Raw genomic sequence first — 25,532 nt, 5'->3', positions numbered from 1 at the left:
GGATATAATAGAATAACTCTACCATGGTTCTCACCAATGCTACTAGCTTGTATTGAATACATGCTTACAATGAATATGGGATGTAACGAAGGTATTTTCATGTCGGATGTGACTTCATTATGATGAGGTTCAACTGTATGCTATTGCAGTTTCTGCACTCAAAAGCATCAAGTTTTCTACAAAAATAACTGGAGGGAACTCGGCGCTGCTGTCTATGGGTGCTGCAAGCATGGTGGCTCAGCCAGTGTTTGAATGATGCGTAGGCGGATTTGCGAAAAATGTGTCCTTCTGGCTTCAAATGGCTTTGTGACTTTGCAAACTTATTACTTTGAAGAAAATGTTGCGTTATAAATGCAACATTTCCCATTTTTTATGCACATGCCTTAATGCCTTCTGTGTTTAGAAGAATAGGATTTATTGGAAATGTAGGCCAATAAAGGCAGATAGAGCATAGCAAATGAATCCGCAAGAATGTGCGATTTCACAAGTACAAAGAGAAGATTAAATCTACATACTAACCGTCACATTGATGGTAGCTGAACATTGACAGCACCAGAGTTGCTGCTAGTAATTTTAGTAGGAAACCTCGTGATCCAAAGGACGATTCTAATATAACAGCACTAAATGTATTTCAAGGGATTGTGCCTCAAGCATGTACTTAGAGACCATCAACTAGCACTGCTTCTGTGTCCCATGCTACAAAGGTGCTTTTAACTTTTCTGCGAGAAACTGGTCTCAACAAGATAAGTTAATGTTGTACATTGTGCGTTACATTTTTTGTGCGCATTGTGCATCTGTTGTGTGCCCTGTGCATGTCATTTTGCTTTTCATTGTTTCCATCTTGTGTAGCATGCTAGGCACGTTGCCATGGGAACTTCTCCAGTTTTTATCAAAGAGCCTCCCTCTCTTCGAGTTTTGTGCAAAATGCATACTCAACTACAAAATACCAATAATGATAATGAAAACAGACAGAGTAATGGAGCAATAACGAGCCACGAACAGAGGAGGTGAGACACACAAGCACAAGCGACTGCCTCTTCTATCCGTGTCTCGTACTCGCCCTTATTACTCTGTCATTATGTACCAACAAGCTCAAACTGCTCTCATCAATAATAATAGGGAGTTGTAAGTTTTGAACACCCAAAGTTAGGGGACGCAAACAGCCAGGTGTACAAAAGAATGCAAAAACGCTTGGGTGTGGTATTTCTAAAACCTCCTAATGATAGAAATAAAGGAGAGCTGTTCGTCCGCTTACCCGGCACACCCTTCTCCTCATCCGCAGTGGCCGGCAAGGGGGACGTGTGCGATCTTTCAGACACGGACTGCGTCAACTTGTTGGGAGATTCACTGATGGAGGTCTGCGTTGGCACAGCACACATACACACGAGAAAAGAAGAAAAAAGAAAAGACGGACCAGAATTGGCTTATGCTTTGCCATTTGAGTTTTCTTTTTCTTTCTTTTCTTTCTTTTTAATCCGGTGCATGCTCCCTACAAGCCCGCATCTTATTATTCTCGGAAGTGACTGCTAAGACATTGCACAAGTTTTTCGACTAATGTGGATCACATTTTACGTTTAAGTGCAGTGCACTCGGCTAGACTTCCATACATGCTGAACATGCCCGAGTGCATAAATGGTGCACAGGTGATGATGAAATTGATGGCTTGCAAATTGCACTGAATAAATATACCCCCCCCCCCCCCCCCAATTTCCTCACACTGCAACACTTTAACATGAGCTTATCGTTAGGGGCCCAGTTTCCCAGTCAACAGACTAGAATATCACTACCACCATCCCACATCACATATTCTTTGTCATTATTACAGCTTTTCATAATTGCTGCCAAAATAAACATGAGACACGAACCAAAAAGGCAATGCTAACAAATGTCGACTGATGTTTTCACTTCCATGAAAGCTGTAGTGAGCAATGCTTCCACACAGATGCCAAAGATGTCTTTTAAAACTTCTAAACGATGTCTCTTTAGTTCCCTGCCTGAACCTTCCTGCTTTTAATTTGAGGAGTATTAGCTACCTGACAAGACAAGGTGTTCATCAACCATCAATTATACCGATCACTGGCTTCCTACCTTTTTTTTCTTTCCACGTGATAATGTTTAACTACAGAAGCTGAACTATCCTTGTAATCAATGACTAGTTTATGAACAACACACAATTGCAGCTTTTAAAGTGTCCTGTATGTAGAACACAATCATTATGCAAGACAAAAGCAGGCAGAACTGAAATAAAGCAATTCAGAAAAAGAGAAACGATTGTGTCATGTTCTTTCTCCTTTATTAGCCATTTTTAATAAAATGAACAAAGCAGCCACTGAAGATATAAGCCAATACGACAAGGTGAAGCAATTCTGTATGCCAAGGCTCAATAACTCTTGATGTTCAAATAGCAAGAAGAGACAGAAGCAAAGCCAATTTGCTCAGAACAACTGAAACTAGAATTGTGCAAAGTACTGTGATACCATCCTACCCCCAATGCAAAAGAAGATACACACCTTACTCCTTTCTCATATTTCTCTTTTCTCATATTCACTACTGCGGCACTGCTAAGCAGTTAATTCTTAAAGCTGCTTTTATTAGAAAGGTTGCTCTGTATTTTTAGCGTTTACAAAGTAGAAAGAAAAACAATGTAAAACAAAATAAAGAAAACAAAGTAGAAGCAAAGCATTTTGGGAATTTGTAACTAAAACAATTATACTAGAGGATATAACATGAAAAGCTTCACATATAAATGAGCAAATTTCCTGTTAATTTACAAGCTGTAACCATAGTTTCAGGTACTCCTTAGCAAGCATGTGCTATGCTGACTTTCATAGCTGTCTACACAGTGTATTCCACGAAGGTAATCCCCAATGTTTTCTGGGTATGTTTTGAACCATAAGAATATTTTTATGCCTATCTTCTGCAGAGGCTCACAGTGAAATTCATGTTTAAATAGTGCATACTATTCAAAAGCACTCCAGTGACACATCTTTTTACACTTTTTCGGGCAACTTATTAAAATTCAGCGTTATTGCTAAATTCGGACTCTCATTCTAGAATCCACAGGCAATTCTATGCATCGAGTGACGTAGTAGTTGGCCCTCAAATACCAGATGTTGCTTAAACAAGAGCACCAGTTTTACCTGACATTTTTTGGCTAAATCACTAATTTATTTAACCACAAAAAAAGCCCAACGTGTCATTTTCACATAAAAATTTCACACAACAAGTGGCATTTCACACAAAAGTGGTGTGCTGTTTAATACTGTTGGGATGAAAAAGTTAGGCTTGCTGGTTGTTTGTGACTATGGTTATAGCAAGACAAAAACATGGCGGACAGGACAGCATTATGTGCATCTAGTCCTGTCCGTCTTGTCTTTCTAGTTCTGTACTACCGTCTTTAATACCATGTTTGTGCACATTACTTGCCTGTTTTGTTCACAACGAATCTGAAATATGCACTGTCTGCGATAATGCCAAGGAGACAAGAAAAAAATGTCAATTTCACTGCAACAGAACAGTGGCGACATCTGCAAATGTTAGCGCAAAACACATTTGACACGTTTCGCTATTACGGAGGAAAATGATGCCACTGTTCTGATTCAGCAAAATCTGTATTTCTCATTTGATGAAGTTCGCTATGATGCATACATACTTCTGGTTCATTCTTGACGGGGAACGTATTTAGTGCACCAACCAAAGATGCACCGCGAAAAATTGTACCTCTGCATGAAATCAAACTGAGAATAAGCCAGTGATTTAGCTGCAAGAGTTTTCTTTACCTGGCACTCTGACTTATGCAACATTTCTTATACTCCTCGGCAATTATTGACAGGAAGAGTTGCTTGAAACACGCTTTTCTAGTCCACTTCCTTCCAGTAGATGCTGAAGTTGTCGAATAATGAAATTATAGCTCCGGAATTGTCAGCAAGTTTGGCAAAGGGCAGTGAATTCTTCCCTGAGGGACGATGCTACCCAATACTTGGTGAAGTTGAGAAAGAGACCACAGTCAAGGTGGGATTGTGAACATGGCCGTAAGTGTGCCTTATCTATCCCTGACCAGAGAGAAACTTAACCAGGTAAACTAATTAAATGAAACCTAAAGGCTTCATTTTCAACATCTAGTTGGTCCATTTCAAGCTACCGCATTTACCCAAAACAAGCACACGCATATCAATGGCTTCTTTGTCTTAGCCTTTCGGCTTTTGGGCACTATGGTGAGTGCAAAGCTGCTGAAGAACCTCCGAGTGGGTTCTGTGGAGTGTGCGTTTCATATTGACATCACTCCCTGGGCATTACACAAAAATGAACGCTGCACTGCACGGAGTGCTAAAGAAGTGAGTGAGTGATGTATGTGAAAACTATGGTGGGAGAGCGAGATATAAGAGGTGATATAAAGAGAGATATAAAAAGGGATATGCACCTGGTTATATATCTCTTGGGTGAGGGATATTCCTTGCTGAAGAGTGGACACAAGACAGGGCAGGGTCGAGGCAGGAAGGAAAAAAAATAATAAAAAAGACGAGACGACAATGCTGTGAACGACCAATCGCACACACAATCACACACGGCAAGAAAGCGCAATCTTTGCAGACAAAAAACAAGAACACCCGAGTGTACAATGTATTTGCAAAAAGAAAGAAGAAAGAAAAAGAAAGCAAGGGGAAATAAATCTGAGAGACAGAGAACTCCCTTTAAGAAGAGCACGGAAGGACTCTGGAAATCTGTCGGTCTGATCAGAAGATCATCATCTTTACACAGATTCTGTAATTCTATGGGAACTAAACAAGGGCACTCAGACTGTTTGGCTTAACGAAGAATTTGTCCCAGCAGAGTTCATCTTCAAGGGAGTCTGCTATATGTTTTTGAGAAAAAAAAAATCTAAAAGCAAAAAAGGAAGGCCAACTTGCAAACGTGCACCAACAAACATGCATGAGCAATAGGCTCCACGAAGGCATTTGCACAGCAAGAAGCCAGCAAACCCACAAAGAGGTGTGGTTGCAGCAAGCGTAAGACCATTGTGCACATGCACAAATTGGTTAAAATTGTGCAAAGCTGTGTAACCCTAAAAGTATGCAGACAGATGCAGACAGGCTAAGTTCAATGTCACAACCACCAAATTTCGATTTCTATGCCATTACTATATATATATATATATATATATATATATATATATATATTTAGCTTTTCCAAGTAAAGAAATAAAAAGGTACAGGATCCCACTGATATTCAATTAAAATTAGTTAACGTGGTTTGACACTGACTGCACCCAGAGATGTCAAGCACTATACTCTGTTCCATACATAGCAGTCAATGCTGTGGAGGCTAGAGAGACTTCTTGCAGTGGCTTCGTTCGCGCTTGGATATAGCTCGCTGTTTTTTTTTACAGCAACTGTGCGCAACTGTATTTTATATAGGCTCAGTATTGAATGAAACAAGTTTCAACCCTTAGAAACAAACGCACTGTGGTAAACGGCTGCTAATGTGTTGTTTTAGATCACTTTTATTTTTGTTGTTCTTTTCGGGTTTTTTATTTGCATGCTCGCGTGAACCAACGCTGTTGGCACACAACAGAGCATAGATGGAGCACGTGGAATGATAATGTTTCTCGACCAAACTTCTTGCGTAGCTTCAGCAGCGTTGACTGCTATGTACGGAACAGAGTATGGTACTTGCAACAGTGCAACATTTCTTCAGATGCACAATTCACAAAAACTTTTACATAAGCACAATAGCTGACAATGTATAATCTGCAGTGGCAATCATTACTTGAAGATGCAAGCACAGCGGCACGTCCCACAAACCAAGGCAAACACGACACAATGTGATCAGGCTTGGGCTGGCAATCCAAAATACGAGGAGGTCCAAACGTGAAGGAAGTACATTTGATGTCTAAATTGCATGCACAATAAAGCTGACAAGCATGCAAAAAGTCAGCACGCATCAGCACTTTCCAGCGTTAGAGCAAAGCACTCAAAGCAAGAGTTGCCTGCCCACCAACTTTGCATTTCTGCAGCCTAGATCAACTTGCACAGATAAGCCATTTATCTTCGTTAACAATGGAAAGTTTCTTGAACATTCTAGAATTAAGTAACATATCGAAGGCTCTAAAAGCAATGGCCCCTAGACTGCACAATGCTAGTCATGATGTATAATGACATCTGCCTACATTACTTCCACACTGCTACATTGCAATTTATGAACAGACCTGTTGCAAGAAGCAAACTTGCAGTTTTTAAGACGCAGGAAGCATATTTGTGATTATGTCACTTGCAGGATGCAGAACTGGTAGGAAGCACTATACTCACGAAATGAAATATGACAGTAAAATTTTAAAAGTAGAATACCCACCAAGCGCAATTACTAGAGAGTGTGATGTCCCACCACTACGCATCTGGCAACCTAAAAGGTGGCATGAACTTTGAACTAAATATAAGAGCCCAAACTACACTGATGTAGCACAAAATTGGGACAATCGAAATGGAAGTGCTTGTATCAATTAGGCCTAAATTGATATGTTTCAATTCATGAGGATAGTGAATTCCTCATTCTTGTGAGGCAAGCAGAAGCCTTCACGAGAGCAACTAAGCGGTGAACTGCTGCCCGAGCAAAGCAACAGAAGTTGGAGAGTTACAAAAGGCAATAATAAGCTATGTCCTTTTGGCAAGCAAGGCATGCAGCAATGCAGGAAACAAACATGACAGTCAAAACTTATGTCAAAGCCCACATACTGCAAGACTGACAGACACGCCAGAACGTATGCTGGGAACAAGAGACAATGTACAAAACACAAGGAAGATCAAGCAGGCACCCTCACCTAGCTGATTCTAGATTTTTCACCCATGTTCAAGAACGAAAGATAAAGCTCTTGGATTTTCGCATCTTTAAAGATCACAACAAAATGGTTCCACTCTTTTTCTGGGGCGCATTAAAGCTTATCACTGCACTCAAAACTGGCAGCTCATGTTTGCACAGCAACAGAATCTGTAAGCAGCCTCTTAAGGATAGGTCTCGTTAATTCTTGCATAAATGACGACTTATCAAAGCACATAGCTGAAAGAGAAATAACAGGCTTTCCAAGCCTTCTTCGAAAGTTTAGGAAACCAGATGCGAGCTGAGCCAAAAAAACAAACAGCTTTGCATAGTATACATTGTGGCACGAAGATTCGTGAATTTTTAAGCCATCTCGTAAACATACTGCACTATACTGCTTACGTGAGCCACTCATGTTCTTGAAGAAAAGGCAGTATTTATTTATTTTTTATTTTATTTTTTTATTATCCATGAAATGCAGAGAAGGAAGAAAAAAAAGAAAGATAAAGCAATTCATCCCTCCATATAGCTTGCTCGACTATCAAAAGCGCGCACTCAAAATCTGGCAGATTTTTACAATGGATTGCCAAAATCAAGTGTCACGATAAAGTGAAGTTTGGAAGCCAGAATATTAGATGGCAAAAATGAAAAGCATGAACAACATTGGAAACCGTAGACAGGCATGTGCTTTCAACGTTGCGTGATGCAGCCTTCCCTTCCATGTAAGGGGCCTTTCACGAAATAACAAAGAATCTGATGACTGCTTTAAAGATATTACTGAATTTCCATTGTGATAGCAATTCTTTTTGATTAAGTAGGTCACACCACTAAGGCATAAGTACCTAGTGCTACAGCAGCGATTAAACTATTTGTCAATCTATGAACACGACCATGAAACCACAGAAGATTCATTCTAAGTATTCATTATAACAATTACACATTACCACTATGCATTACCATTAATATAATACTGGAGTGGACACACCACTGCAGGTGGCAACATCTAGTGATGCTGTATTTAAACAAATTTCTACAGATCCCTCTTGGCAATGAACCATGTTCTACTTAGTTTCTAGCTTAAAGATGTTGGCACCAACATCCTGTAAATTTATCTTTTGATTATCTTTTTTTTCCTTTGACGAGAAGAGCCATGCAACACAAGAATGTTTTCGACATAATTCAGTTGAAGACTGTGCCACAAGACGTCACAATCATTGCTGCTGTTTGGTACTATGCTAACACAAATACGTAAAAAAACAGTCTAAAAGTCCATACTGTTGTGCTCTTGTGCGTGATGATAGGCACTCACTTATAATGGAGATCTGTATACAAATTATGAAAGCTATCCCTTCATTATTTCAACCCATTCACTGTAGGAGCTTTTTTTAAACTTGTTATTTTTGCGTGGCATGACCCATTGGTATGCCACGTACAACATGTCTCAGTTGTACCGTTGTGACCAACTGGTAGATCACAAGTAGTCCGCCAAAATTCTGCGCACATAGAGGCTCTTCATGCCAAGCTAAGCTAGGTTCAGCTAAACACACTCACTTACCTTGATTCTTTACAAGTACATAATGTTTGCAATACAGGACAGACCTACAGTAAATACTAGCTGCTGAACAGCAGACATACCAGCGACTAAATGCAATGAATGCGATGTAAGCCAAAGGAACATGTTTACAAACGGAGCAGCAGACTAAGGCAGTGCTACCTGTTGCACCATTAAAACAGGCGGAGAGGTTAGCGGTGCTTCATTCTCTCCTTCCATTTGCTTTGCCAAGGTCAGCTGCTTGAAAGGCCGCCCAGAAAGCAGCCCATCAATGAATGAAATTGCTGCTTGGGGCATGTAGTGCTTAAAAAATTAATTCAAGGCCTCAAAAACGTCATAAAGGATAATGGGGCACCAATGGGGCAGAAAGGACACGGGCCAACCCACACATGCGACATCAGAAACTACTGCAGCCTTTGCACCATCACAGATCTACCACGTTCACCTGCTCTAAGCACGTCACCAGAATGCAGCAAAAGCCATACTACAAAATGCAAGCACCGTAAAAGGGCAACTTCTACAGGAGGGGACTTTCCAAGAAAACCCGGGTGAGCCGCTCGCAACCCATGCAGCATAACGGCCAATTACATTCCTTTTAAAATGCAAAATAATGTAAATAAATGAAATGTAGTACATACAGAAGTTCATTAAAATTCTCAACATTTGGCAAACACTGCATGAAGGTACTTACACACACGAGGCAATATGTAGTTGTGTAAATATTAAGAAGAGGGGCACACATATGTACACTAACAACATCATAAAAGAGCAGGTACAGCACACCTATGGCAAGCTTAGTAGCCACTGACTGATCCATCTTGATGACTAACATATTCATAACAGGGAATAAACGGCCTAACCAACCCTTTCTGCTCAGAGGCCCAACAAAAAGAACTTTTAAACTTCTAAAAACAACATTTTAAAAGATAGTCATTGGATAAGATAGATGTTACATTGGAAAATATCAACGTTACATTAGAAAACATAGACGCTAGGCTTCTCAGTTGATAACATAAAGTGAAGGGTAAGTGGGGACACTTTCTTCGCATTCCTGCAACTCAGTGATGTAAAAAATTCTGGCAAAGAGTGGCTGAGAGAAGTCTGCTGTTATTATTGAATGACAAGTCAAGTCAGATCAGACTTAACAATTCTTAAAAAGCCTGAACTCTAGGACCTCCGTAGCAGTGCTTCTGCCCAAGAGGGATTCGCAGCTAAGAAAGGCAGGCAAGCTTTCATGGCAGTTCGTGATTACCTAGTAGTTGTGGCATCTCACATTTTGCTTGGCTTATAAAAGTGAAACATAATCCAAACTCAATCTATCTATCTCTGTCTCTCTTTCTGTCTGTCTATCAAGTTAGCTATCTACCTATATATATATATATATATATATATATATATATATATATATATATATAGAATCTCTAAGTTACTCTGCCGTGATTCTAGTTGGTTCTGCTGCCAGATTGTGATGCATACACATACACTTAGAGCCACAGAATTTCATTATGTCATTACTTTCAACTGCACCACCACCGCACCTTTTGCAAAGAAAAACCTACACTGCAATCATGTCAATGTATCCGACTGGCCGTGCGCAACTGAATAACATCCTTTTCAAAGACAAGGTTCCTTTGGAACTCAAGGGCACACAAGGACAGGACCTAGACAACGTTTTTTGCTGACTTCGGAGGACGAACTTGTGGTTGAATTGTGACCTTCCACAGCAAATACAAAGTATAAGAAACAATAAAAACAATACAATTAAACAGACAAAAGAAAAAGGTGAGTTATTGGCATGCGGTCCGCTCACCTTCTTCTTGCGTTTGGTAAGCTTGTCACCGGAGATACCCATGGCGCTGAGGATCTCGGCCATTTGCTTCGGGTTGATGCCGCAGTTGTTGGCGACATTCTTCTGGCAGCGCTTGTGTACATTCATGTTGCAGGCTGCAACAAATTAAGAACGAACATTCGCCACAATGAACATCAGGAAACGTTTCTGTCTACTTGTACGGACTCGCTCTACAACAACACACGGTAACAATCAGTACACTTTGCATCATGAAACAGGTAAAAATGTAGTGTTAGGCTAGATGGCTCACATGGCTTGGCAACGCCACCAAAGAACACAAAGGACGAGCAAAGAGACGCTTTTAGAGCAAGTAAGCGCCTCACGATTGTCTTGATGTCTCTTTGCTTGTCCTTTGTGACCTTTGGTGCCATTTGCAAGCCTTGGAATTATGAACTCTTGCATTGCGTGTCTTATCAAATAAAGTTGCCGAGTTCTCATAAGCCAACAATGCCGGGTCATAGCTTCAAGTTTCATGGCAGACTCATCCAAAAGTGTATTCTATGACCTGATGTATGTGATTTCATGCAGTCCAGCTGTACACCCTCAGTGTAGCTACAGTGACTCCAGTGTAATGGATTGAGTGATTCACAGGGCCCGAAGTCCCAAATAAACCCTGGGTTTGTGAGAAGTGCAGTCGTGGAGGGTTCAGGATTAATTCAGACTACCTGTTGTTCTTGAATGTGCACCTAAATCTACATAAACGACTGCTTTTGCATACCCCCTGCATCAGAATACAGTGGCCATGGCTGGAGATCAAATCCATAACCTTGTGCTCGTCAGCAGCATGCTGTAGACATTGAGACACCACAGCAAGTTGCGTGCAATGGACACAGGCAGAATAGACTTGACGTAAAGCATTGTGCAGTATAGACAGGCTCGAGAAATGCTTCATACGAAAAGTACACTGCTGAAAGCTGTAGCAGCATATAAAAAGACACGAGGGAAAGATATCCAAGTAAGCTTGATTGGTAGACAATGCTTGGCGAGTTTGAAGAGATGAAAAAACAAACTACAGGTGGCAAGCCATCTTGGAATTCTAACACCTCCTCCCCATATAGTCAGATAAGTTTTGACTGCATCTACTCGGTGGTAATTAACTGTAAAGTACTAATTAAAAATGATCACATTGTACAAAAAAAGGCAGGCTCAACAAAGCAACTTTTGTCAGCTGTTTCCTGTGCTAAAAAAAGCTGGGATACACAAGAAATATGTTGGAATCCTAGACATCAGACTAATGCTATCAGCAGAGTCGACAAAGTAAGAAATAAATTTGAGAAGAAAAGTTCAGCTCTCGTTTACTCTGTTAATAATTGACATTTTCAAGCCACAGAAATCACTACATCTTTGCATGGTCTTTCGACTTTACCAGCAGCTCACGCCACACCACCTATGTTACGCATCCTGAATCTATACGTCTTGAATAAAGACAGCTCCACTTCTGTTCTCGACTTGGCTGCAGTGTTGCCATTGTAGCAATTTTGTTGCTAGATTTAGTGACTTTTTTGTGTTTAGTGACAGAATTTTCTATTTAGTGACCGACGACTTATTTTAGTAACTTGACAAACCAATTAGCAACATTTTAGCCACTCCGAAGTTAGGAAAGTTGCTTCGGAGATGCCCTTCTGGAACACACCCAATTATTCAAAAGCAACATGTAGGTGGCGCCAAAATTGGCACTACGATGCGTCCGTGGGCTCTGTGACCATGATGAAAGAACAATTGCCTTCACATAGGTGGTATTCACACTGCTTCACAGCACAGTGGACTTCCCGGGATTCACAGTGCACTAGCGAAATGCATTTTTAAAAATTCTTTACGAAACCAAAATGAATGGGTCTTAACAAACCCGGTTCTGCACTTTCACCAAATATATTCACTGGCAAGAGGTAAAGTAAATAAATTTATCAGAACCTATTGCACTAAATGTTATGTTGAGATTTAGAATGCAGCTGGTGAATAATAATACAGACTGACTCTAAACCAGCGCAGGTACTAAAAAACCTGGGCTCGTTCGCACGCACGAATCTCATGGCTTTTGAAAAAATCAATACTGCACAAAGCTTTCAGGTAGATCAAGGAGCAAAAGTATGAAAGTTGACATGCATAAAGCTCATGTAATTGTTATCACCGTGTTATTATTGCGCGTGTTGCTGAATGTAGCTCTCCTTTCAAGAGCACTGAGACACAGAAAATACGCAGGGATAATGTGAACCATGTGGTTTTGCGTGCTAGGAAGATAAGATTACTTGTGATCTTTTGGAAGGTGCTGCATTTGTAACCTAACAATATGAAGGTAAATGCTGAATTTCAGCTGTCATTGACCATTGTTATGTAAGCACATTAGCAAAATAAAAGCCGACAGCACACTCCTGGTAAGTACATTCTTTATTCCTAACTGACACAGGTCCTAAAGAAGCGCGAGACTTTTCGGTATATGGTTTATGCTACTGTAGCTTATATTATACCAGCGTAATAGGCCACTTTCGATCGCGATCATGCCCTATCTGGATCAAAATTCTGGACCATGATTGGCTCCCTCACGCAGCTTGCACAAAGAAACCAATCGCAACCGAGAAATTCGATCCGGATTGGGCTTGATCGCAATCAAAATTTCACTGTGTGACATCCGTATTATAGTGTTCCAAAACGTCTACGCTACTTAAATTTACTCAAAAGCTCCAGCAACAATTTCAGCATCTTTGCAAGGTAACATAGCTGAAATTTACTGACTTTTATGTCTCACTTTAACGACACACTACAAAAAATTATGGCGACACTGCTTAGCTGGTCCCGTGTTCAACTCCCTCCAGCAACAATGCAGCACAACATGGTGTTGGACGTGGGATCCTAACAAACACCCTGCCAATATGGCCAGCGTATTTAAATGTACAATTATTTCAGGCAGAATGTGATATGTGTAATGGAACAGTGACCTACCTTCACACTGGAGGCCCTGTCGAAACAGGCCATACAGCATGGAACCACAGTGGTCGCAGAAGGTTGGTCGCTTGTAGTTGTGGACGACAAACCGATGTGGGATGTTGATGTTGAACCGGCTGCCCGCTGCCAGCTGCAGAGTTCGTGGAAAGCAACAAACATGCACCATACAGAAAACACACCACTTTGCCAGTACAGTGAAAATAGTTGAACAAAATGCATGTTCACAACATACTTTAATCTCCATGACTTATTAGTACGAGTGACCATCAATAGCTTAGCACCTTTAGCATGGTGCATGAAACGAAAATAAAACACGGATATGCTGGTAAGAAGCAATGAGCAAAGAATTAAATACAATACACAGGAGACTACAGAAAGGAAAGGACTACAAATGGTACCTGTTCGAGTGACTAGTTAAAATTATATATAAAAAATTTCCCATTTTGTGTCAGAATAAATGCTAATGTCATGTCAGACTGTATACTATGATGTTGCATCTGAGAGACTAGATGACCCAGTATATAGCAAATGCTACTATGTGGAAAAGAATTGCTGATGTTTGGTGCCGCTAACATTAGAGGCAAAAAGATCATTGCAAAATTTAATGCACAAAATTTACATCTAACTTACCTCATCATTGGTGCTGTCTTTCATGCCGGGACATTTGGTAACCACGAACTCATGGCATCGCTTGTGAACTACACACGTGCAAACTGCATGGAGAACAGTCACCAGGCATGTCGGCGGTCACTCTTGCAGCTCAACATGTACTGAGGCGATGGTAGCGAGCGACTTGATGCAAGAGCATCAAACAGCAGAACAAAAAGAGATGACAGAAAAATGAGTGGCTACTTATACTACTGCATATGGCAATTGTAAAAGCAACACCCACACCAATAAAGATAGGTGTACACCTGGCACTGAAAAGTTGGCTGGAGCTTTTGGGTGCAGGACATTTTCTTCGACATGAAGGCTCCAGAAAGCCAAGCCTGGGGCTGTAGTTCCTAACAACTAATGTCGTTTTCCATTCTTTTCATCCGTCATCAATGGCAGTGATGCGGCTCTAATGCTGCCTTACCGCCTTTATAGCTGGTATTGGCCTCTCAGCGCATGGTACAGTAGCATACAAGCAGAGCCCAAGCCTTTGACGGGGAGCAAAATGAATAGAAAATGGAATGGGCCACTGGGAAACATGGCCTCAGTTCGTCTCTAAAGTTCAATAACTGTCCCAAGAATACACGTAAATCATCCCTTTGTAGGAGTTATACAAACATTCACCTGTACAAGCGGAAACATAGCACTATTTCCAATTTTTATTTCCTAAAAAAATATATGTAACAAGCATACATTGCTTTAGAGGAGATAAATTACTTACTTTAGAGGAAATGTTATTAACAAAGCAAGCATGGTCTAGGCTGACTCGCAGTTGTAACCAAAGCTGCATGTCACTACATGGCACATATCATTTCCTTCATGCTAATCAAAAACATTTCTACAGATTGCCACTTTCAAAATAGTAATCAAGAAGATAAAATCTTTCTAAATGTGAAGCCACACTCACCTTGACATTGGTACCCTTGCTTGCCTAGGCCCCTAAAAGGAGAAGTAAGGAAAGTAACTATTATTCACTATAATGTTGAAGAGGAAGCTCACAAAACACTTGGGCAACACATAAATGCATTAGCCAACCAAGTGTTTAGGTTCTTAATGAATCATTCGTACTGACATGGTTCGATTAAGACATCATTTTCATTCGCCTTCAATATTTTGCCACAGTTGCAAATAATGTGAAACTTCAATATTTTGAAGCAACTAGTTTACAGTGGGGATAAATAAATGAGTAAATAAGTAAATAAATAAATAAATAAATAAGTGAAATTCAGTGTTCACACTTTTAATTTCATCCTCAATCACATCATGGTTCTGTTCCTAACATTTGTCTTTTATCTGGATACCTGCATATGCTTGTATCTAATGCAGTTTCTCCTCAAGCAAACGAGTTCTGCAGAAATTGGCAAAGGGGGCCGGCTTCACAAGAGTCAAAGCCAAACCAGATCGGCTGAAAACGGATGACATTACTTTTAAAAAAATTTTCTGAACCTTGCGGATTTTTCCCAGAGCTTACTTTTTTTTATTATTCAATGCTCTATTAGTTCGAGTTAACTTGAAGATTCATTTGTTTCTGCCCTGCCACCTTGCGGCTGCCTGGTTAGCTCAGCTGAAGAAACAATTGCCCCAGACAAGTGATAAAATACGTTTTTTTTAAATTATACTCTGGAGTTTTATGTGCCAAAACCAAAGTAGGATTATGAGGCACGCTGTAGTGGGGCGATTCCAGATTGTGACCACTTGAGGTTCTTTAACGTGCATTTAACGCACAGTAGAGAGATATTTGTGCATTTCACCCTGATCAAAATGCTGCTGCAGCCGTGGCTAGGATTTATTCCCATGCCCTAGGGCTTAGCAGTGGAATGCTAAAGCCACCACACTGTGGGTCCAGACAGGTGATAATGCCAGTTTATGCATCCAGACCAGGATGAATTTTTCTGCAACCATGAAGATTTGTTTGCGACAAACCCACATAATTCTTACCAATGGTGTGAAGCAAACAACATACGGCCAACTGGACACACACACAAGTGCCTGTGTGTTTCCCGTCCTCTGCATGCTGTCTGTTTCACACGACTGAAAAGAATGTACAGAAAACTGCACCTCCTTGCCCAGCAACAGCCCCTCCTAAATACACACAATTTTTCTGTGGTCTTCCAGGTGGATCCCAGCTTTCCCTTTGAAAACCTTACACCCCCGCTGCTTGAACTCGCGCCGATTCTCCACCATCGCATTCACTTCTTGCTCCGTGCACAGGCCATTTCTATCACACCTCCATGACACATTCATCGAACAAAAGTATCAAGCACCACTGTGTCATTTGAGTCCCATGAGAAGGTTAGAGCCCTGTACTGAACTGGAACAAGCTTTGTCGCAGGGGCCAATGAAGGCCTTCAAGTGCAAAGATGAGCGGTTCAGACTGTCATTTTTATCTCTTCTTTATTGCACATTGTCTTAAGCCTCGTTCCCTTGCAACATGCTCGTCTTCCTCCTACCTACCAGGGGCAAGTACTAGTAGCAGACAACAGCTATTTTTCTAAGTTCAACACCCTACTCACCAGATGAACTCGCGACAGTGAGAGCAGAAGGTGGGTTGCCTCAGGATGGTGGCCATGAACTTGTGGCCGTTGACCTGGTGCACCCGACGCCGCATGGCCCCACGGCGCCGGTTGAGGCCCTGCCGCTGCTTGAACTCACGCGGCTTCTCTGCCACCACATTCTCCGCTGCACAACAGTCAGTGGCCCCCGTTTCACAATGTAGGCTTTCACGTTGAAGTAGCAACTGGGTGAAAGTACTATACCACTGCTCGAGGACTCTTTGCAGACTGGTGCAACCAGCAGCGCACAGTCAACTGAAACTTAGCTGGGATAACATAATGATTATATTGCAATGCTATTCCTTCTCATGCTTGGTCAGTTATCCAAGCAGCACTCTGCCCATGTGATTACAGGTACCAGCTGGCTGTGAATAGTGGCTGATGAAAGGAATAGAATCAGGCGAAAAGAATTTTCCTTTTTCACTAACTGTTATAGGGCTGGATGAAAAATAAAGAGTCACCCCATGATGGCCACATAACATTGAAAATTTAGATTCTTTTTTTCTCCTTCAGATACTTAGCATGTCCTTTAGTATTAATCTGGATGAGGAAAAAGGGGGAGGGGGGGGGATGGCTATTTTTCTGTGACTTTTTCAGAAAACAAATGAAAGCTTACTAGTTTTACCTTACTGCTCAATCAAGGCATGAGAGTTCTTTCTATGGTACAAGAACCACCCAAGCTTCGCACAATGTGTCATTACCCTTGTGCTGCTCCTTTATTGGGGACAAACATGCTGCACTCACCACTGTAGCACATATACCCTAAACTACTTTATTACTGTGATTCTGCCAAACTTCTGTGGTGTTCAAACATGGAAATGCCGGCAGTTTTGAAAGGACAGACCATAAGAAACACAACACTTACATAAACAGACACACAGATACACCCATGCATATAGCAGCATTTGCACCTTTAAACCAACCTTTCAGTGGACTAAGACTATTAATACCAGCTCACCACAAAACTCACTGCTCACGTTTGCGGCACAAAAATAGTGCATGATATATGAAGGAAATATATAGGAATGCATCACCTAATTCAATGTAGCATTGAGTGTCATGTATTAGTCACAAACTATGACGCATTTATTATATGAAAGGCACCAATCTGGACATATCTAACACCGAATGAGGGCAGTGACACGTTTCTGTAAACCGTGGACCTCGCAGAAGAAAGATAGTATGCCGCATATGCCAAGCTTGAAGGTGCACAAAATATGTAATTTGATATAACCTTATATCCACAAGTTGTAGCTTTAATGCACCATGTAAATGGTTCGTAGAAAGAGTCGCAGATCAAAAGCAACTGCACTGTGAAATACGCGCAGTGTGACACCTATGACTGCACTATTTGTGTAGGTTGTGAAGTATTGCCTGCTAAGTATGAAACGAAATATAGTAGCAAGGAAAGCCAAAGGACAGAGGAGACCATGTTATGGCATACATGCTGAAGGACAACCTAGATGTTCGTTCTGAAATGTGTAACAGTTGGCGTACTTCCATGCTCGAAAAGCAAGGTCATTAAAGGGCAATTAAAGTTTTTTATGGCCATTATGCAGGTGCATGCACCATACTTTGCTTTTGTATCACGCTTCTACATCAATCGCCCTTTTATCCTGGTCCTTGCCATCATAAATCCAAACGGATCTGCATGTCAAAACTAGTACAGTCGAACCATGTTGTAACAAAGTTGCATCAGACACAAGAATAACTTCTTTATATCCAATAATCGTTACAAAAATGAACACAGATATCAGCAAAAAACAACAACGTTAACAGAAAAAAACACAATCAGGTCTATGCGAAAGAAACCCAAGTGGGGTGCCTCAAAGGGCCAGCAAAGGATCTCCTGCTAATTTTGATGACCAGTCCTATGCCAATAAAAGGCACAGGAATAACAATAAATTACGTACCCGCACTCTGCACCACCTTAGTTACGCAACCATGCAATCGGTGTTACCGCACGGAATCGACATGCTGGCTTGCTGACTGCAGTTCAAGCCACTGGCTGATATGCACATGTCACCGACCGGCTTTTCCTTTTCTTGCACAGAAGGGACCACACGTGGATCGGTACTCCTTACTTCAGCCGTCAGTCTGGCCCATGCGTCTGGTCTCGCACTCGGTCTCTAATAATGTCCACAAGTGCGAACATATTGGTGGCAAGCTTCTCACAACAGCTAGCGAGCAACCACTCAACAGGCCACATTGCTTAGGCCGCTAGCCCTAACCAGTGCTGCTTGTCAGGAGTCCACAACCAAAGTTGCAGTTTTGTGCCAATTGACATGGCGCAACTTTGTTTGTGGCTGCCACGTTTGCGGTACCGTATGCGTGCTTCATGCCTGAAACGCCTTGCAACATCTGAAATCTCAGTTATTGCTGTTATACAATGGTGTTAGGTTTAGGTGGCGGTGCTGCAGAAATTGTGCATGTAAAAAAAATCAGGCATCTAAAAAACCGGCTGTTGACTGTATCTAACATCTTTGCTACCAGAATATATATTTTGACGCACGCACAAACAAAAATTTGCTTTGCTAGAACCGAGACCATGTCAGGTCCCGCATTTTTTAATTATAGGAGGAGAATAACTCCAGTGAAATAAAGCATGACCAACCAAATTTTATATTGATTTCATCACATTCGATCATTCGTTATGTACTCATTTGGTATAACGAAATTCAACCGTAAGAAATAACATTGCTAACTTTGCTATTGTTACCAAGGACAACACCGAATAGAAGTAAATTAAAAGCTATGACTAAACTCATGTAGCAGTGAGTAAAGAACCATGCTCAATTAACCATTAACAACCATTAACAGTGATTGATTGAATGAATGATTGATTGAATTGAATGGGTCTGGTTTAGTTTTATGTTCCAATACTATATCCAGGCTATGGGGCACTGCAATGAAATGCTTCAAATAAATTCTGGCCATTTGGGCTTCCTTAAACATAAAGATCGCTCTGAACAGGCCTTTTTGCATGGCACTTCTATGAAAATGCAGGGGCAATGTTTTAGAAGTAAGTCTGGAACATTCTGTTTATCAGAAACATTCCTGCATATTGCAGATTATACTATATTTTTCTTGATGATTAATGAGGTTTTATGGCGCAAAGGCCAGGGAAGGCCAAAGAGTGCCAGAAGTATATTTTTTTTAAACAGAAGCAAATGTTCTTTTAAATTTATAGAGTTTTCATGTTCCAACCAACTGGTTCTTCAAGATCAACAAACGAGTTCTACTAAGAAACACAAATACCTAAGAAAGTAGATGGGGAAACGGCGCCCCAGTAGCTTAATTGGTAGAGCATCGCACGTGTAATGCGAAGGTTGTGGGATCGTTCCCCACTTGCAGCAAGTTGTTTTTTCATTTCCATTAATTTATAATTTCTTTATTTCATTTATTAAGCACAAGTAATTTGCCCTATGTTATCCTTGGTATCAGTTTTTGTTGGCTTCTTATGATATGACTAAAAAAAAATCGGGCCCCTCGGTTAACCCCATTTCTTCTCGTTGATATATATATATATATATATAATGTATTTATTGGTCTTGGAAATGTTGGCAAGAAACACACTATGTTGCTGGCCTTTTCACATTAAATTGCTGTTGGAACTACTTGAATAATCTACCACCTTAAGAAAAGCAGTAACAAGAAGGATAAAGAAGCACAACAGCAAAACATTAAATTATTTCGTGACTTACCTGAGATGAGTTCAATGACCACATGGATCTTGCCTCCGGGTTCAAGGTCAATCTGCCAAATGAAACATTTCTTTTTTAATTGTAATTATGTTGTGGACCCAACACACACCTTATAACTGAATTAAGTCATCAAGGCTGAAAACACTATCTGGACAAATACAAACTAACGGAAATAGAGGTCGACTACACTGTTGCACCCTTTGCCTGCTTTCACAACAGTGAAAAAGATGTCACTAGTTGTATAAATTGACTCATATGCACTGTTATACGCCATACCTCTGCGAGTTTCTTCGCAGATTCTTTTTTTTTTCTGGAAATTGACCATTCTAAGGAATCCTATAGAATGAAATGCTCTCTGAGAGCTTCCTTTTATTATTATTTTTAATTCTAAAGACTGTAGCTCTTAAAATATATCTGTGCAAAAGCTACCTCATGATGCAACCTTCTGCTACATAGCTCTTGCTAAAAATAGCTTGACCATGCTAAAAGAACATGATCATAAATTCACAGCATGGCAGCACTTTTACAGCAGCATAGCAGCAGTAAATTTTATTTCCGGTGTTCGTAGTTTTCTTTCTGTGGCATCGCTACAAAAAATATACGAGCTAACACACCTTTAAAAAATAAAAATTTTTGCCACTGCTCCTTTCTACAAATTTCCAGAGCATACCCTTACTGCATTCAGAAAAAAAAAAAAAGTTATTTCTCTCTCCCTCTTTTTCTTTTCTTTTTAGGGCAGCGTTTAGGTTAATTTTTCCTCATGTTCTACGACAGTGCACACAGCCGCATCAGCAAATTTTGAATTTTTGCCATTTGCACTCCAAGCTGTTATCCAAACAAGACGTTCACAGGAAGATGGAGGCTTGAAGTCTGATAGCTGGCTTTTTTCTGTACCCACCGGGTGTACCTAATAGTGAAATTGATTGAGTGATTGATCAACAGTGGTCGAACAAGAAATCCTCTACTGAATTCCAGCTCTTACAATTCTTTTGGAACAGGAAAGTTTGTAAAACACGCAAGTTTGAAATTATATGAGCAAGACTGTGATTTTGAGTCTCAGCCCTAAATTTATACATGTACCGATCTGGTCTGGTTATTTCTTTATTGTACCCCTTTTGCAACAAATTAGAATCAATAATCACTGCTTACTGGACTATTGTTGTTTGTCCTTCCAGAGGGAAATGACCTTGCAAATTACACTGCAACAGCTTAACCTGTCATTGACTGTTTTCTTTCGGGGCTTCTGTGCTGGGACACTCCTACAGGATATATGCATTGTCGTAGAGAAATTCCTTCACGAATATCATTAATTTTCTTACTAACCTTGTTGGTCATTTATTCCTTTGCTCGTCCTTTCTTTTAGGTATCAAAATATAGTCTTTCTCTCTCTCTCTAGGTGTCTATTGTTGTTCATATAGAATGACTGCTAAAGAAAAGAATATCTCTACCCTACTTGCATTATATTTTATTTATAATTATTATATATATTTAAATTCATCCTTCTCATACATTTATGAAATCCACCTTGGCCAATCAACCTGAGTGGGTAAGTGGCAAGTTACCATCATCACCACTATCACCATAATCATGTATCATGCTGGAGCCAACGTTTTGATTACTGCTCATGACTTCAGGGTGTTTTGTATTCCTCCTTTTAATGGAAAAAAATTATGAAAGTGATCTATCATTCAAAGACAAGACCATCTAGTGACAAGTGCCTTTCATAGTCTACATTAAACAAATGGCATGAAAAATTGATAAACTGATAAGTTCAGGGAAAAAAAATGACGCAAGGTTAAAAGGCCCTATCCGGCACTAATCTAAAAAAAAAAAATTGATGCCATGTCACTGGCACAGCGCTGAATGTAACTTGACAAGACATCAAACGTATATGGGGAGTGCTTGGTATTAGAATTCGTTGAAAAACTGAGGCTAGAGGCCACTGATTGATGTTGACACAATGTGGTGTGCAGTGGACATTTTGAAGTTGATTTTGAAGAAATCTGAGAAAAGCTTGTCAGAAGATTGTTCACTGGCATACCACTGTTGCTGAAACATGTGTCACTGATGTTACTACAAGCGAGTTGTCGGTGGCAGAGGAAATCCACGTGTATCAGAGGTCAGCCACAAAGGTCATATGATGACAGTTTTACGCACAAGTAAACAAATTCCAATGATGGGAAATATTCAGATATCTATAGACTACAGTGGGTGACAATTACTACTACACATTGCTCTTCAAATAGTGGAGTTTCTAAGTGCAAAGCAGCGAAAAAGCTCTAGATATGCACTTTGCATGACACTGTGCTCAAAAGACTGGCAAGAAAATTGCTGTTTCAAAGAACTCTGATCGTTTTCACCTGCAATACAGCCTATTGTCATTGACATCCTTTTTTCAAACCAGGAAAATAAACAGAACGGAATTTTGCAGGTTCTTAGTAAATAGCCGCAGCAAGGCACAGCCTCAATGATAAGCCATAAAAATTTATTTCTGAGGTGCTAGGAAGCTTAAGAATCTATGTACTGATTAAGTTCTGCAGAGATTGTGCTGAACATTTAATCCAGTGCAACTTTTTGGTCACAATTTTGCCATTTCTTTCTTTAATGGGCTGGGAACCTTGTACTCTATGTACAAGGTTCTATGTACAAGTAATCTATGTACAGATGGCCAAAATGTGCTAGAAATGTCTCCTGTTTTTACTAAGCCTTACATGAAGGCTAGAATAAGCATGAACTTTCATGGCCATGAACCCATACAATGCACCAGATTTATGATATGCTGAAGTAGCTAAATTAATACTTTCCCTACAATCTTTTGTGTTGTTTCAGGAGGGAAAGGGTCAAAGAGGCTTTAGCAAGTGAACCACCACTGTTTCCAAGGCTCAATTTTGAGACGCATGGATGGTCGGCGCATGAGTAAACACAATAGAAGCAAATACAACTGGCCTTGCTGGATTGACAACTTCAGTGAGCTGTAGAAAGACATATACACATATACAAGAAAAATATTAGACTGGTCAACTGCTATCTTGTTGCAAGCTATATTGCATGGTGATAGGCGGAACATGCTGCAATATGTGCTCTCTTAATTGACAGCCACTTTTGCTGTTATGAACATGCATCCACACCCACTTGAATATATCTGCCACAAGCACTCTTCCTCTAGCTGGAAATCGAAGGAAGCTTGATATAACAGCAGCATACAAGCTGGAAAAGTAATGCTGTGTATGGGCAGATATGGCCTTCATAATTTTTTTAATCGCTCAGCCTCGGAGCTCAATTCACTGCTTCACAAAACCCATTCCTCTAGTGGAGCACAATGCTTAATGTCATCTTAAAAGTCTCACTGTAGGTGTAATGCATGTATACATGTTATGCTCATCGCTTAGAAATGCCCGAACTCAGCTTTTGCAACTGTTTTGTGCCTGTCACATTGGCCAGTGAATGGCGCGTAGCACACGAATAGATCTGGTCATACGTCCACACATGTTCACAGAGATTTAATACAGTACTAGAATGAAATGACTTTTTATGTGGAAGACACATGGCCAGTCAGTTATGCACCATCAGAAGCATATGAATTGTGTCACGTGTATGCACATGGCGTGTAAAAGCGAAACCACGAATGGGCGACGCGGCCCTTGCGCGACACGCGAAAGCCCTCCTTCGAAGAAGCAGGCCGCGCATGCACACTTGACGCTGCCGGTGTAGTACACGGACTACGGCTCGAATTACTACGAGGTGGCGGCGCAGCACGGGATATCGGTCACACGCCATCGCCCGGAGACAATGGCAGCGCGAGATCTTTCGTGCTCCGTCGCGCAGCCGACAAATTGACCGCAATCAACCACGCTCGGCTGAGCCTCGGCCGACAGCGCGCTCTTAATTGCGGCCGCCCGTCGCAGCACAGCCCCCGCGGTCTAACATGCCTTTTGCGAGGAGCACATAAACACGGGGCAGAAAAGGGGGGAGTGAGGGCGGACGCCGATTTCACAAGAACCCGCCGCCCGCGAGCACGGGAGAGACCTTGAGACGCTCGACGTCGCAAAGGTAAACAATAATCTCGCGATTTTGGGTCCGTGTGGCGGTGAGCGCCGGCCGCCGCAAGCCGGTCGCGCACGTACCGCGGCCGCACTCCACACCGTAGCGCGGCGGCCGATATCGCAGTGCACACACACACGCGTATCGCGCGACCGGCCACACCATGGTGCGGGTGGACATCGCAGCGGTGAATGGGCGTTCCGAACGTTTCCCGATTTATCCGCCGGCGCCGGGGATCGGAGCGGCCGCGCGGACAGCGGGGGGTGGGAGGGGAGGAGAGCGATTGAAAAGAGCCCCGGAATGGCGCTCACCCAAATGTCGTTCTCGTTGCTGCCTTGCTCCTTGGCCGAGTTGACCAGCTCGTCGAAGGAGACGCTGCAGTTGGCGACGAAGTCGTCCGAAGGCAGCGCCGCGTGGAACACGGTGAAGCCCAGGTTCTGGGCGCCGTGCACCTCGGCCGTGAAGTACTCGTTCCAGACGGGCTTGAAGGTCCGCTGCTTGGTGCTGGATCGGCTGATGAGGATATCATCGACATTGATGGACACGTACGGGTCTATCAGCATCAGTTGAGGCTTCGAGCCGACCACATTCGCGTGCCGTGTGGTCAAGTCTGTCGGCTTGAGTTCCACGGCTTCGCATATCTTCAGCTTGACGGTGCCCGTAAAGCTTGGCATGTCTGCGGGGAGTACTCACTCTCTCTCCGGAGCTCTTCGGTTGGCCTCTCTGCGCGCCGGCGGTGGGTTCTTCCCGCAGGGCTCAGCGGCCCTCGTAGCGCCGCGATCCGCGCATACCGACGCCCGGCTCGTCGTCCGCTGCGCGGCTCGGACGTCCCCGCGGCCTCACCCGAAATCGGCAAAGACCGCCACCGAATTACTTCGTTTCCCGGCCCCCACGAAACAGCCGATTTCGCGAGGACTAATTATGCGGGTCAAGCCAGCTATCCCACAATGCGCGAAAAACGGCCGCGGCGCACGCGCAATGTGTCCGCGAAGCCGCAGTCGTCGGGCGCGCTCCTTTACTTTGTCAGCGCACCGACGCGCACTTCGTCCAAGAAAACCGTGCGGCGCCGTCGCGCTCTCGCAACCTTCGGCATTCTTCAGGAATATGAGTTCCACAACTCTGCCACATAAAACACGCTTTTGTGCCCAAATTTTAAAAGCTTAGGCGTTATTGCGCCACCTAGGAAACTAGTAAACATATTATTTTAACAGTATGTTATGTAAGTTGTAATTAACTTAATTTATTTTTACACCACTAGATGTCGCAACAATCTGTGAGTTACTTTTTTAAATAACAATTTGGAGTTATGTTTTGAAGCGTAAAGCTGCGAAGGCGTTGCAACTATTATAATAAAATAGTTCTAAAGACCCGTTATGGTGGTGACGTCAGTCCTGATGTTTTTGTGATGTGCCGCGCTTGAAGGTGCGCGA

At 41.8% G+C, this 25,532-nt stretch overlaps 1 protein-coding gene across 2 annotated transcripts in view; it reads right to left on the bottom strand.

The window, feature by feature from the left end:
• Window positions 1–25,064, bottom strand: part of Pkc98E (Protein kinase C) — a 51,335-nt gene extending 26,271 nt beyond the window's left edge. Inside the window, exons 1-9 of one of the 2 annotated variants that reach the window (XM_050180289.3) lie at window positions 24,414–25,064; window positions 20,062–20,113; window positions 16,319–16,484; window positions 14,713–14,744; window positions 13,782–13,864; window positions 13,149–13,281; window positions 10,173–10,306; window positions 4,421–4,456; window positions 1,256–1,358 (exon numbers count right to left, since the gene is read on the bottom strand). In XM_050180289.3, the coding sequence (XP_050036246.1) occupies window positions 1,256–1,358; window positions 4,421–4,456; window positions 10,173–10,306; window positions 13,149–13,281; window positions 13,782–13,864; window positions 14,713–14,744; window positions 16,319–16,484; window positions 20,062–20,113; window positions 24,414–24,776 (1,102 nt within the window). In that variant the 5' untranslated portion in view covers window positions 24,777–25,064. The remainder of the gene's footprint in view (window positions 1–1,255; window positions 1,359–4,420; window positions 4,457–10,172; window positions 10,307–13,148; window positions 13,282–13,781; window positions 13,865–14,712; window positions 14,745–16,318; window positions 16,485–20,061; window positions 20,114–24,413) is intronic. The other variant, XM_050180290.3, reaches the window with a different exon arrangement.
• Between the last annotated feature and the right edge of the window lie 468 nt (window positions 25,065–25,532).

This window comes from Dermacentor andersoni, chromosome 7, assembly GCF_023375885.2.
Source record: "Dermacentor andersoni chromosome 7, qqDerAnde1_hic_scaffold, whole genome shotgun sequence".
NCBI lineage: Eukaryota > Metazoa > Arthropoda > Arachnida > Ixodida > Ixodidae > Dermacentor > Dermacentor andersoni.
Note: the sequence above shows the minus strand (reverse complement) of the source record. Positions and strands in the feature narration are given on the sequence as shown.